The sequence below is a fragment of the Coenobita brevimanus genome, chromosome 39 (genome assembly GCF_032717465.1).
Source record: "Coenobita brevimanus isolate Jiangsu-jjx chromosome 39, ASM3271746v2, whole genome shotgun sequence".
Lineage (NCBI taxonomy): Eukaryota > Metazoa > Arthropoda > Malacostraca > Decapoda > Coenobitidae > Coenobita > Coenobita brevimanus.
The window spans coordinates 16,364,620-16,379,343 of record NC_136992.1 but is presented as its reverse complement, the minus strand read 5'-3'; the positions used below and the strand labels follow the sequence as shown (position 1 = coordinate 16,379,343).

General features: G+C 42.5%; 1 protein-coding gene across 1 annotated transcript; it reads right to left on the bottom strand.

Moving 5' to 3' along the window:
• Nucleotides 1-6,756: 6,756 nt before the first annotated feature.
• Nucleotides 6,757-7,862, bottom strand: LOC145396801 (uncharacterized). The gene is made up of 2 exons (XM_080270092.1): nucleotides 7,736-7,862; nucleotides 6,757-7,073 (listed from the first exon to the last, which is right to left on the bottom strand). The coding sequence occupies exons 1-2, from the start codon at nucleotides 7,860-7,862 to the stop codon at nucleotides 6,757-6,759; spliced, it is 444 nt and encodes a 147-aa protein (XP_080126218.1).
• Nucleotides 7,863-14,724: the final 6,862 nt, after the last annotated feature.

Below are 14,724 nucleotides of genomic sequence, written 5' to 3'. Positions count from 1 at the left end.
CGAATTTACCTCAGCTGATAGTTCATCATTTGTTGTGACTTTTGTTTCTTTCCTTTCTTAATTCTTCATTTTATCCTTCTGTTTCATTCCTGATTTCATCGATTTTCATTTGAAAAGTTCTCTTTGGTCTGTTTACTTTTTCAACCATCTTATCGTAAGCTTCCTTTTCAACCAGTTCTGGATTGAAGCCATCATCCTGTTTTTCACCTTTGTCTCTTCTCTTAGCTCCTTCTAAAGGCATCTTTCCACAATATGAAACAATCTTAAAGAAAAGATATTCTTTACTTACAGTTGTTGCGTCACTCTGCAGTCTGCTCGCCTTGGTGTTGTCTAGCTGACGTAAGGAGACTCAGCACATTCCTGGACACTGATTTATAGATGATTACTTACTTTAGGCTACATTTTTTTTTTTTTTTTTTGCTATTACTTGTTTTACTATGTTGGAGCATCACTTAAATTACCCTAAAACGAGCTTGACCCATAAACAGATACAACATAGGTATCCCCAGAGCTGAGTTCAGTGATATACGCCCGACTCGTGTGTTGTCTATGTGTGTGTGTTCTTACCTAATTGTTCTTACCTAATTGTATCTTTACAGGAATGAGTCAAGCTCGTACTGTCCCGTGTCTTAAACCATATTTATCGTACATATCCTTAAATTTGTGAATTGTTTTGGCACACACTATTTCATTCGGTAGTGCATTCCATTGATCAATTGCTCTGTTTGGGAAACTGAATTTCCTTACGTCTTTATCACCTCTCTTCTTATGCAGTTTTTTGCAGTGTCCTCTTGCTGATGCTTCTCCATATGTTAAATAATCATTTATGTCTATTTTCTCCTTCCCTGATATGCACTTATATAGCATTATCATGTCACCTCTTTTCCTTCTCTCCTGTAGTGTTGGTAGATTCAGGTTATTTAGTCTTTCTTCATAGCTTAGGTTCCTTAAGCTTGGTATCCATCTTGTAGCGGCCCTTTGAACTTTTTCAATCTTGTCTATGTGCTTTTTGAGGTGAGGACTCCAGATTACTGATGCATATTCCAGGGTTGGTCTAATGAATGATGTTATTATCCTTCTTAGCATGTCTTCATTTATGTATGTGAATGCTATTCTCATATTTGCAAGCAATGTATACATGTTCCGTACCTTCTCGCTGATGTGGTCAGCCGGAGATAGTCTGTTATTGATGATCACACCTAGGTCTTCCTCTCTTTCTGATGTGTATAAGGTTTTATTTCCTAACTTATAATCCCAATCAGGTCTTTTTCCACTTTTACCAAACTTGATTACATGACACTTGTCCACATTGAATTCCATTTGCCATGTACTACTCCATTCATGAAGCTTATTTAATTCTTCTTGTAGCTTTTTACAAGAGTCTGTGTTAGTAATTCTCCTTTGTATTTTTGCATCATCTGCAAACATATTCAGATAGCTCTCATTTCCAGTGTTACTGTTTATATCATTTATATACACTAAAAACATGATTGGTGCCAGCACTGAACCCTGTGGTACTCCACTAGTCACTTCTTTCCATGATGAGTAGTTTCCTCTTAGTACTGTTCTCATTTCTCTTTTTATGAGAAAGTCTTGCATCCAACAAAACAGTTTGCCTCGATTTCCTCCTTGATGGTACAGTTTCCATAAGTCTTTGGTGTGGTACTGTGTCAAAAACTTTCTTGAAATCTAAATATATACTGTCCACCCATCCTTCCCTTTCCTGTATTGTGTTTGTTACTCTGTCATAGTAGCTCAACAGATTAGTAACACATGATTTTCCTTTTCTGAAACCAAACTGTCTTTCTGTTATCATACTGTGTTCTTCTAGATGATTTACCCAAGCTTTTCTTATAAGCTTTTCTAATACCTTGCTTACAACATTGGTCAGTGATACTGGTCGGTAGTTGAGATGATTTTGTCTATTTCCTTTCTTGAATAAGGGGACAATATTTGCTTTTTTCCAAATATCAGGTAGTTTACCTTGACTCAAGGATTTGTTGAAAATTAAAAATAATGGTTTACGTAACTCCTTTGCACATTCTTGTAGTACCCAACATGAAATTTTCATCAGGACCACTTGCTTTTCCTCTGTCTAATCTACTTAACTCCTCCTGTATTACTTTTTCTGCTATTTGTATATCTGGTAGTATGTGTGGACATGCATGTTCCACATAGTCCCTCTCAAAATTTTTTTCTTCTGTAAAAACTAATTGAAAATTCTTATTTAGTGCTTCACAAATACCTTTCTCTTGTGTATAAGTGATTCCCTCGTCCGTAATTGTTTGTATTATATCTTTTACTTTGGTTTTGCTTCTGATATAGCTGTAAAACAGCTTTGGTTGATCACTACTTTTATTTATTATATCCTCCTCAAACTGTTTTTAGGCTTCCCTCCTTATTCTTGTATAATCGTTTCTTGCCTGTTTGTAATTATTATACGCCCTTTCACTATTATGTCTTCTGTATCTGTTCCACAACAAATCTCTTCTTTCTTTTGATTTTTTACATTCTGTATTGAACCATTTCTGTATTTTCTTATCTGCTTCCTTGTGCTGTGGGATGTAGTTCTGGACTCGTATTTCATAAAATTCACAGAACTTTTTATATACAGCATTTAAATCTTATCCTCTAAGCTCATTTTCCCAATCAACTTCTAAGAAATACTTCTTCAGGTCTTGATAATTTCCCTCTTTATAGTTTAGGCTCTTTTCGTAACTGTCATTGCTGTTTACTATGTCATATGCTATCCTGAAGTTATAATTTAGTACTGCATGATCGCTTTTGCCAAGTGGAGGGTGATATATTAAACTGTCAGTATCATTTTCTTGCCTAGTAAATATCAAATCTAGCACTGAAGGTACATCAAGTCCTCTTTTTCTGGTGGTTTCCCTCACATGTTGCGTTAGGAAGAACTCTTGTACGAGATCCAGGAGCTTTTGGTTCCAACAGCTTTCTTGGCTAATTATATCTAGAGTATTCCAATTTATATTTGTATTGAAATCCCCAGTTAGTATAATTCTTTCTGATTTTTCTTCCATTTTACGTAGTAATGATCTTAAACTCTGAATTGTACTCTCTGCCAGGTCCTCATATTCATCTCTTTCCCATGTGTTTGATTTGGGTGGCATGTACAAATTGGCTACAATTACTTTACCTTCAGATGTGTTGATCTCTACTGCGTATTCCTCTAAGTTTAGTATGTCATTGGATATCCTTGTTGTTAATTTTGTTTCAGTTAGGCATATTATTTGTGGTTCATTTTCTCTGACATAATCATTTATCTCTAGTAATTTAGATGTTGGGTCTGGTTAGTACTTGGATGGGTGACCGCCTGGGAACACCAGATGCTGTTGGCATCCCTATGTGTCAAGTGGGGTTGGTGGAGGATTAGTGCCCCTCCCCGTAAAACAATTAACTCTAAGCCCTTGACCACCCCGTCTGGGATACATGGCGTCTGGCAATGAATGAATGAATGAAAAATTTAGATGCCATTCCATCCACATTTGAGTACATCAACTTTATCATCTTGTTTATATACTTGTCATGACATGGTTCTACTACCTTCCTCCTTTTTATTCCATCCTGTTTGTGTACCATTTTCGTACCTGCAATCCTATTACTTTGTAAAATAATTTCTTCTTCTCCTCTTCTGATCTTCCCTCATTTTTTGTTTTTGCTTCCTCCCTTTTCTCTTTCAGTAATTCCAGTTCCTCTTGTGTTAGGCATCTTTTTATCCATACATTTTTGAACTCCTCTTTTTCCATAAGATTCTTTGCCTTTTTTAGTATCTTTTCCACAGTGTTTACACTCTGGAAAGTCACCTTTAGAGGTCTTGTCTTGCTTTTCTCATATTTCCCTAACCTTTTGTGTTCCTCTATGTCTTTACTACAGATTTCCTCTGATACTTCTTTCAGTAAGCTCATTACATTTGCCAACTCCTTTTTGTCTCTTGTGATCTTGTTTTTTACTTCTTCCTCTTCTATACCAGTGATCACTATAGATTTGTTTATATCTACTGAATCTCTGACTAACTTTGGATTGTTTTGGATTATTCTTTTCACTTCCTTTTTAATGCTTTTTTCCTCCACTCTTGTTTCTAAGTCTTTACTCTTCCATAACACTCTCGTGATTGACTACTGTACTTGCCATTTCACTCATTTTCTTCCTAAGTGTACTCAATTCCACTGTTAGTTCACTGACGGTTGTGTCTTTCTTATTGGTCTCCCTTCCTAGTTTTTCTATTTCTTCCTTTTGCAAGTGCATCTGCTTCTTTATTTCATCAATTTCATTTTTGAAAGCCATTTCTAGTTCAACCAGTCTATTGTGGGTCTCCACTTCAACCAGTTCTTGGTAGAAATCATCATTTTGCTTTTTACCTTTATCTCTTTTCTTTTCCAAATTTGCTTTACTAAAGTATGTATCCATTTTGCAATACTAAAAGTGCAGCATATGTACTTACAATCCCCGTGTTGTTGTAATCTAAACAAACCTCAGATGACTCAGCGTATTCTTTCGTCTTGCTTCTTTTTCCTGTTTGAACAAGTCTTGTTTAAACTTATTATTTTGTTCCTTTTAATAATGAAAAATCATTTAGTCTAACCTGGTATCTGTCTGTGTGTGTGTGTGTGTGTGTGTGTGTGTATGTGGCGGGGGGAAGGTAATGGGATGCGGAATCAGTGTTGCTCAGGACCATCCAAAGTACACAGCTTCTTTAAGCAGAGAGATACACAAACAGATAATTGTATTCAGGTGAGAGTGAGTCACAGGGACCTGACTTACCTGAGATGTGTGATTACTTTTCATCAAAGTAATGCAATTTGAGTGCGAGTATAATGGAAAGATGAGATACCTGAAAACCAAGTTGATGCCTGGGCAACCACAGAGTAAGAAAGTAAGAAATTATCAGATATATTGATTGGCTCAGTGATTGGTCTATTTGGAAAAACTTCGCCAGTAGGCTAGTTCTATGATAATAAAAAAAAATACTAGATTTACTAATTGGCTCAGTGATGGGCTTGGAATAATTTCACCAGTAGTGCCACAATAATCTAACAAATCCCAACAGGCAACAGCATCACTGGTAATCTGGTGCAGTCATGACGTCAGGTGGGGATGAGAGTGTGTGTGTGTGTTTCTGTTTCCAGTGTTTAGTTATGTACTGTTACCAGTTTAACTTACCAAAGTTTGCCATGTCTACAAATTGAATGCTGAACTGACATTTGGTATTAACACTAAAAGACGGTGACACTTTGGAAAAATTGTCATGGAAAGTTAGTAGAGTCTTAAAATTACATGAAACCCTGGTGGACAGCCAGTAGTTGTGTTCTCTTTGCCATATACGTAGGGATAGTATGACGATAACACGTTTCACGTGAGCACTGTTTGACTCTTGAAATTATGGCCGCTTGCCTGTGCTTGGAGTTGCGCCTTGGAGCTGTGGACGGGGTAGTAATTACTGCAGGGAAAAAAAAAAAATCCATTCATTGGCTACTCCAGACTAGATACAGTAGTATGTGTGGCCTCCATTAATATCTTCGTTTGCTGAAGCCACACGGCCTGTGTCCTTAACTTTCGACTGATTATTCACAGCTCGACTCACCCCATTCCTAACTAACTCTCCTTTCCACCAACTTTGATTCAGATTTGAATATATATATATATATATATATATATATATATATATATATATATATATATATATATATATATATATATATATATATATATATATATACGGTTTGTAGTTGGTAGTAAATCTTAAGACGTTTCTTTGGTCTAGGGATACGGAACTACAATACCGCAAAAGCAGTTCACTCCGATCATTGTACTTATTTCCCAGGTATGAAAGATTTCCTTGTGGATCTAAATAGCTTTTCCAGTTAAGTAAACACAAGAAAATATCTAAGTTTTAATTTACAAAAATATTACATTACATATTACACAAAACCAACCCATTAAATATCCCCAAAAGTTATACAGAACAAAAGCGAAACAAATCAAAGTTTCACACCACTGGATGAAGTTAACCTGTCTAAATTTGTGTCCCAAGCTGTAGCTTCAAAGACTTGGTAATGAAGCCTTGGATCCCTTCAGAAAACTAGATTTGAAGCACTCGAAAAGTTGATCAGGCTTCTTCTGAACTGTTTCAAAAAACTGTGAGGCATCTGCATTACTCCATAAGAGTAAAACCAAATAAACAGCATGGAGGACAGCAACAGCCGTTACACCTCCCCCACTAAGTCCTCCATAGTACAGACAGGAGGACTACTGCTGGCCGACGTCCGTAGTAGATGGAGCTCTAGAAAGGGCATCAGCAACCAAGTTGTCCACCCCTTTGATGTGTTTCACCACAAGAGGGTATTGGTGAATCTGAAGTGCCCATCTGAGGATTCGCTGGTTCTGGTTACGCATCCGCCGAATAAAAATCAGGGGGTTGTGATCAGTGTAGACTGTCACAGGGTGACTATGCCCGTGTAGATAACAGTCAAATTTTCGCAAAGCCAGGATTAAGGAAAGCGTCTCCTTCTCTACTGTTGAATAATGTTGTTGATGTCTTTTGAGCTTCGCTGAGAAGTACGAGACTGGATGCAACACCCTATCACCCGCATTCTCCTGGAGGAGAACTGCTCCTATCCCACTTCCGCTTGCATCTATCTGTAAAGTGAAAGGACGGGAATAGTCAGGAGTGCGAAGAACTGGTTTGGAGGACAGGAGCAGTTTCAGCTGGTGAAAGGCCGCATCACAAGCAGAAGTCTACCGGAAGGGGCATTTAGAACTTGTCAGGTCTGTAAGAGGTGCCGCGATGGCAGAGAAGTTGCTACAAAACCGTCTGTAGAACCCAGCCATGCCCAGAAACCTCATGAGGGACCTCCTGGTAGTAGGGGCTGGGTATTCTAAGATGGCTTCAATGTTGGCTTGCTTGGGCCATGCTCTTCCTTGTCCAACGACATGGCCCAGATAGGTGACGGTGGCACTGCCGAATGTAGACTTTGCAAGGTTGATTGTGAAGCCAGACTCCCCTAGACATGAGAACAATGATCGAAGTCGGGTTACATGGTCTTCCCAATTGTCTGCAACGACAAGTAAGTCATCTAAATAAGAGGACACACCTTCTAATCCCTAGATGATATAGTTGATTGCCCTTTGAAAGGTTGCTGGGGCATTAGACATGCCAAATGGCATAACATTGTACTGAAACAAACCAAAAGGGGTTATAAATGCCGAAATAAGTTTGGGCTCATCAGTCAGTCCAATTTGATAATAACTCTTTTGTAGATCTATCTTAGATATGTACTGAGATTGGCCCACAGCATCAATCAAGTCATCAATTAATGGAAGGGGGTACGAATCTGGCACGGTTACATCATTAACTCTCCTATAGTCCATGCAAAATCTACTGCTTCCATCAGGTTTTGGAATTAAACAAGGTGAAGCCCAAGGAGAGTTACTCAGTTCAGCCAAACCATGTTCTAGTAGGAAGTCTACCTCTTTTTTCATTACTGCCCTCTTCTCAGGACTTACTCTATAAGCAGGTTGCCTAATTGGGTGTACATCAGAGCCAAGCAATTTAACATCATGTAATGTATGGCTACAATAACCAGGAATATCAGCAACTACACTGCTATAATCATGTAAGACTGAAATAACATAAAGTTGATTAGAATCTGGCAAGTAACTTAGATGACTCTCAGAGTTAGACAAAATTTCATGATTAAGAGGATTACAAGGAGACGGAATGTCTGCAGCGTCTCCATCGTCTCTAGAACATTCTGCAGTATTGCCAGAAGAATCCCCTTCAGGTACCACACAAGAAACAGGTTGACCATTGGTCCAGTCCTCCTGTAGTTCCCTGCGAACATATGGCTTCATTAAATTAATATGAACCAATTGAGTGTTCTTACGTCTGTCTGGAGTTTGAACATCATAATTACAGTCAGACACTTTATGGGAAACAATGTAGCGTCCTGTAAACTGACTCTTAAGAGGGTTTCCAGGTATTGGGAGGAACAACAGGACTTTTTCCCCAGGACTCTCTTGGATAAGACCTCCTAGTGGCGAGAGTCGGTAAGTTGCAGGGTAACCTTGGTTTCACTGGAAGGCTAACATTATCCGAAAGCTTATAAGGGCGCTGGTCCAATATTGAAGTTAAACAGCTTTATATTAAGCGTTTTCAAGGCAATATGTTACGACAAATTGCTGGGTCAGCGCTTAGTGACAATGCAGATGCTGGGGAGTTTGTGTGTCCTGCCTGTGGGCGACAGTTCAGATCAAGGAGGGGCCTGGGTGTGCATTATTGTAGTGCTCATCCAGACCGCTACTTTGCTGACAGAGAGCCAATAAGATCTAAGGCCCGATGGACCAAAGCAGAGGCCTGGCTCCTAGCCTCCAAAGAAGTTACGGTCCGACAGGAGAATCCAGCAGCAGCCAGAAGCATCAATCAGCTGCTGTTGGACTCCTTTCCAAACAGAACTCTCGAGGAGATCAAATCCAGAAGGAAATCCGCCGCTCACCGGGCCCTGGTGGAGGAGATCACCTCAAGTCGCTCCCAGCAACAACAGGGAGGCCTCGCCCATGCGGAGGGCGGGGTGGGAGTATCTGTAGAGACACCAGAAGGTGGAGAAGGTGCAATCGGCCAGGAGAGGAGGCCAAATCTCGGCAGTGACTCGGAGAAAAAAGAAGGAGTTCAAGAGTTTGACTGGAGGGGGGAGATTATGGCTGCTATCTCCTCCTTATGTGAGAAATTGGCCATTGAAGAGAGGGATGATCCTGGTGAGCTGGTCCATCTGATGCTGGAGGAAATCCCCTGTAGGGGAGATCCGGTGATGGCAAATGGTGATCGGCTAAGAACAGGGCATGCCCCTCCCCGGGGTCGCAGACGAGCCAGGAGGCAACTCTTCACTCGCACCCAGGGGCGGTGGAGGAAAGACAGGGGCCGGCTTGCCCGGGACATCCTCGATGGCAAGCTGACAGTCGACGATACTGTGTCCGAGGAGGAGAAGACCACTTTTTGGACCGATCTCTACTGCTCTCCATCCCAACCATGGGAAGGTCCAGTGCCCACACCAGTCTGTCCTCTGAGATGGGACTTACTGGCTCCCATCTCAATTGAGGAAGTGGAGGGAGTTCTGAAGAAGGCGAGGGTGGGTGCCCCAGGCCCGGACGGGACCACCCTGGCTGACTTGAGGAACCTAGGGCCGGTGAAAGGGGCTCTCCTCTTTAATTCTATTCTGGCTTACGGACACTTACCTGATGGACTCACAAGATCTAAGATCATCCTGATACCAAAGACTGCGAGACCCGATGGGCTGGCCGGGTTCCGTCTCATTGCGGTCTCATCATATGTGGTCAGGATACTGCATTCGGTCTTGGCTGCTAAAGTCCAGGGTGCAGACTTGTTCTCGTGGACGCAGCGCGCATTTCGACCTAGCGACGGCTGTGCTGAGAACATAAACGTGACGAATGGAATCCTGTTCCAGGGTTATAAGAGGTGGCATGATGTCTATGTGGCATTATTGGATGTCCGCAAGCATTCAATACGCTATCCTGCTCTGCCTTGGGCGCCATACTTCGCAGAGTTGGCGTGCCTCCTCCTCTAGCCCTGTATTGTACAACTTGTTGTGAGACTGCGAGACTGGACCTCCTGGGGATGACCATCAGTCGGCCAGGGGGGTCCTGGAGGGAGATCCTCTCTCTCCCTTAATATTCAATGCGGCTATAGATTATGTACTAGGAGGCTTGGATCTCCAGCTGGGGATCAAGCTAGGGGATCAGCGTGTGGTCGGTTATGCCTACACTGATGACCTAGTCTTGATGTCACCCGCCAAGCCTTCACTGCAGGCCTCAGTTGACTCGCCCCTGACCAGGCTGGATCAACTTGGCCTTCAGATAAATCCTAACAAGTGTAAATCTGTTGCCGTGGTGCAGGATGGGAAGGCCAAGAAGTACATCTGGTCGGCCAACCCGTTCCTCACCGCTGGTGGTCATGTAATCCCCATGCTTAGTGCCTCTCAGACCACAAAAACTTAGGCGTGGATGTGGGCTGGAGGCCGTCTCACCGTGCGCATAGGGAGACGCTGAGGGAAATGCTCAGGCGAGTCCATGCGGCGCCCTTGCGCCCTCAGCAAAAGCTGTGAATGGTTACCAAGGTAGTGTACCCGAGGTTACTCCATGGACTTGTCCTAGTGGGGGTGCCTTTGGGTGCACTCTAGGACTTAGATCGGAGCATGAGGGCGTCAGTGAGGGACATGCTGCACCTTCCAGCCGACACCCCAAAAGCGTTCTTCCACGCACCGCTGGAAGGTGGAGGACTTGGGATTCCCTCATATTATACCCGAGTACCGCCACTCAGGGCAGCTTGCTTGCTCCGAATTGGAAGGTCACCTTGCCCGATGATGACAAGTCTCAGTGAGCACCCTTACATCAGGGACTGCTTGGAGTGAACTAGATGGCCCCTCATACAGGGGGTCAGGGTCACTGACTGTCGCATTGAGGCGAATCAGTGGACTCTGGACCTCTGCAGGCGGTATGATAGAGAAGGCCTGACGGGATGCACTAGGCAGGCTCACGGGACATCGCACAGTTGGATTTATGAAGGTTCTGGTCGTCTCAGCGGCTCCAGATACATCGGAGCTATTAAGCTACGAGGAAATCTCGAGAGCACCCCTGTAAGATCCTCAAGGGGACGTGCAGTACAGCGACCCAATCTGCACCATGAGGGTGGATGTGGGACCCCACCCTCCATGAACCACGTCCTCCAGGGTTGTGCTCTGACACACGAGATCCGTGTTGCCCGGCACGATAGGCTCGTAGATTACATACAGGGGCATATAGAATGAGCACGTCCCAACTATCGGGTCGGGATAGAGGTACTATTGCGTGCAGGACCGGTCATGAGACGACCAGATCTTCTAATCGACACAGGGACCACGGTTGTAGTTCTTGACGTTACGGTAACATCTGACGCCCGCTATTCCTCACTGTATTCAGCTGTGTCAGGCAAGGTTGAATACTATAACACCCCAGATGTGATAGCGGCGGCGTGTCAGTGGGCAGCCTGGCACAACGCAACCGTGGAGGCGGTGGTGCTCAATTGGCGGGGGATGTTGGCATCAAACAGCGCTGACGCCCTCAAAAGATTGGGCTTCACCAACAAGGCCCTGGCGACTCTGGTTACGATTTCTTTGGAGGGATTGAACAACATTGTTCGGTTTCAGCGGAGTAGAGGATGGAGGAGGCAGGTACGGGGTCCTGAGCAACTGCATTAGAGTCACACAAGGAGGCACTTTCACTGGTAAAGCTTGCCAGTACAGTGGAAGTCCTCGCCCTACCAACCGTGGTGGTGCAGGCATCCACGGATGTTAAGAACGGTCTGCGGGTGGTAGGGTAATGGTAAATGATTTTTTGGTATTCGATCCTGGCACTACCATGTGAGGGCTGACCACACACACTTTTTTTTTTTACAAGTGCATACGACTGGGCTCCGATGATGATGAGGCATTATAACAACAGTGGAATGAAGGTTATATGGTAGGAGATGCCCCAAAGCTGAGGACCCATGTCAATCACTATGGACTTTGCTTGTGGCATCATAGCGGGATTTCATTTTCTGCTGACCAGCTGAAAGATTAGCCAGGGCTACTTTTCTTACTTCACCTAATTTAGATTTAAGGTTGTCCATGTACTGGGATACTGTACGCTTTGGATGAGATGATCTGTCTGCAAACCATTGCTCTTTTAATACCTTGAGAGGGCCCTGTATCTGCCTGCCATAAAGCAACTCGTAAGGGGAGTATCCCAGTGATTCTTGTGGGCATTCCCTTAGAGCAAATAGTAAAAAGTTTATACTTTCATCCCAGTCTGACCCAGTTTCAAAGCAGTATTTCCTAATCATGGATTTGAATGTTTGATTAAATCATTTGAGGCATCCCTGTGATTGTGGGTGGTAAGCTGATGACCACTGCTGAGTAATCCCCAGTCCCTTAACAACCTCCTGAAACAGGTCACTTGTAAAGTTAGTACCCTGATCACACCGAATTTCTTTTGGAACCCCATCAGATGTGAACATGTAGAGCAAACATCTCACTATGGATTTAGCAGAAATATTCTTAAGAGGGTACACTTCTGGATAACGTGTAGCTGTATACATCACTGTGAGAAGATACTGATTACCCATTTTTGTTTTTAGTAAGGGTCCCACACAGTCGATTACTATTCTCTCGAATGGCTCCGAATCTACAGTGATAGGTTGTAATGGAGATAGGGGAATGGTTTGGTTTGGCTTGCCTACGATCTGACAGACATGACAGGATTTTACAAAATTACTGACACCCTTCTTCATCCCTGGCCAAAAGTAATGCTGCAAAAGTCTTTTATAGGTCGTCTGAATTCCAAGATGCCCTGCCAAACCATCATGAACTAACTCCATTAGGGAATAACGAACAGAACAAGGTATAACAACCTGGTGCACTTCTGCCCAGCTATCCAAATCAGTAAGCTCTGGAGGACGATACATTCTCATCAGGAGTCCATCCTGATAATAAAAACAAGGCACCTTTTGACCCAAGAAGCTATCCTCGGCTATATGTCTGCACTTTGCTAGTGAGACATCACAATCCTGAGCTTTAATTAGATTATCTTTAGTTATCTTTTGCGAGATAAGGCTATCAAGAGAAAGAGCACTTTCAGTTTGCACAGAACTGTCTTTGTGACTCTAAGAACGGGTGACTGTACAAAGGGGAAAGATATGTGGATGCTCCTGATCTATCTCAGAGGTGGGACTAGACGACAGGGGAGTGTTAACCAAATGCAAGTCTGGGCAAACGACCTTTCCAGCCAAATCGTTCCCAAGGATTAAGCCAACTCCTTCCACAGGAAGAGGTTTCTCTGTAACTCCCACAGTCACTTCTTCCGACAAAAAATCACATTTAAGGAATATCTTGGCAAGCTTTACTATAGGGTAAGAAGACAGATCTTTAAGGAGCAAGGTCTTTCCCATATACTTCTTCTTGATGCCTGGTAGAAAGGGCTCATATAAAATGCTTTGAGCAGCTCCTGTATCCCTAAGAAGATTAATTGGATAGAATTTACCATTGACATCCAGTGAAACTGTACTCTTGAATTTAAAATCCTTGAAAGGATCATCCTGAGAGCCTGCATGGATCAGACTGGTAACAGGTTTCCCAGATTTTACACTAGAGGAGCTCACTGATGGTTTTGCAAACTGTTGATTTAAACTTTATTTCTGATTTACACTGGATTTCTTACACTTTGGATCCTTACAACTCTCTATACTGTGACCTGATTGTTTGCAATAGCTGCAAGAGACTGGTTGCATAGATTTGCTGGCGCTACCACCGCTAGAACCAGGGCTTTGACTAGAGGAGGACTTTACAAAATTTGACCTGCCCCTGTTTTCAGTACTCAGCTGTGACCTCCTTAGAAGTGCAAATGAGTCTGCAATCTGTGTTGCTTTGGTTAAATCTTTTTCACCCCTTTCTTAAATGTGTCAGATTGTCAAAGGGCAACTTTCGCTTAAACTCTTCAAATACAATCAGATTCTTCACTTGAGAAAAGGTCAGTTTCTGTTGCATCCAACCACTTATTAAACAACCTTAGTTTCTCTGTGGCAAATTCCAGGTAAGTGCTCTGGGTAGATTTAGTAAGGGATCTAAATTTCTGGCGATATCCATCAGGTGTAATTGCATAGGTGTCAAGGATCGACCGTTTGACTAGGTCATAATCACTGATGCAATCTAAATTAGAAAAAGGTATAGCAGCCTTACCGGTTAGCTTTGGTTGTAGAAGCCAAGTCCACTCAGAGCGGGGCCATTGTAAAAGGTCAGCAGTCTTTTCAAAGGTACGGAAAAAGTTATCAGGGTCTTCCTCATTGAACTGGGGAACAAGGGACATAGTTTTAGGCAAGTTGAATGGTTTAACTTTAGCTTTATTCTTAGATTCTTTTTGTTGTTCAAGTTTAAACTTGGCAACCTCCAACTCATGTTTTAGTTTCTCAGTCTCTAACTTTCTCTCTCGTAAAGCCAGTTCCCTCTTTTTTGTCTCTTTCATGAGTAATGGTTTCTCTCTCTCGAACTCAAGTCTTTCTGCTGACCACGAATCATCGACTGGGGATTTTATTCCAGCAGCATGGTTATCGTAATCAGAGTTTACTTCGCCGTTAGTATCATTACGATCTTTGTCTTCTACTCTCAAGTTACATGAAGTCATAGGTGTTAGTGTCAATGGCTTCCGGAGGCAAAAGCTTTCTGGTGACTAAGGCTTCCACAACAGTATTCTTTAGCAATTCTTTAGTGGCAGAGCTGGGATAAGATATTTCAAAATACTGAGCTATGAAACGCCAGTTGTCTTTAGTTACTAGTCTAGTTAATTTATCAAGAGAAGGATTTTCACAGAAATCTCTGACATTAAATGATTCCATCATAATCCCCGTTAAAGTTACTCTTGAGAGAAAGTTACCATTCGACCTGCACCAAGTTCAGTTCCATATGGACACCATAGGCTATTTATTGCAGGTAATCAAAGTTAATGTTTGCCTTAGTTCGCTATGACTAATGGCAAAATAATTTTGCCAGGCAGGTGAAGTAAACTTGGTCAGGGAAACATGAATTACTGAAGCAGACTATTGACAGCGAGATCAAACCCTCAGCACTTTGAGTCGCTTAATCCAACCAAGTTTACAGCACAACGATAATCCTGTGGTTTATG

What these genes read in the sequence shown, in the direction of transcription:
- LOC145396801 (XM_080270092.1), bottom strand. Translation starts at nt 7,862, where the DNA reads ATGTTCGCAGGGAACTACAGGAGGACTGGACCAATGGTCAACCTGTTT. An exon ending in GGAGACGCTGCAGACATTCC is followed by an intron (nt 7,074 to 7,735) that starts GTCTCCTTGTAA and finishes TTGTCGTTGCAG; the next exon opens with ACAATTGGGAAGACCATGTA.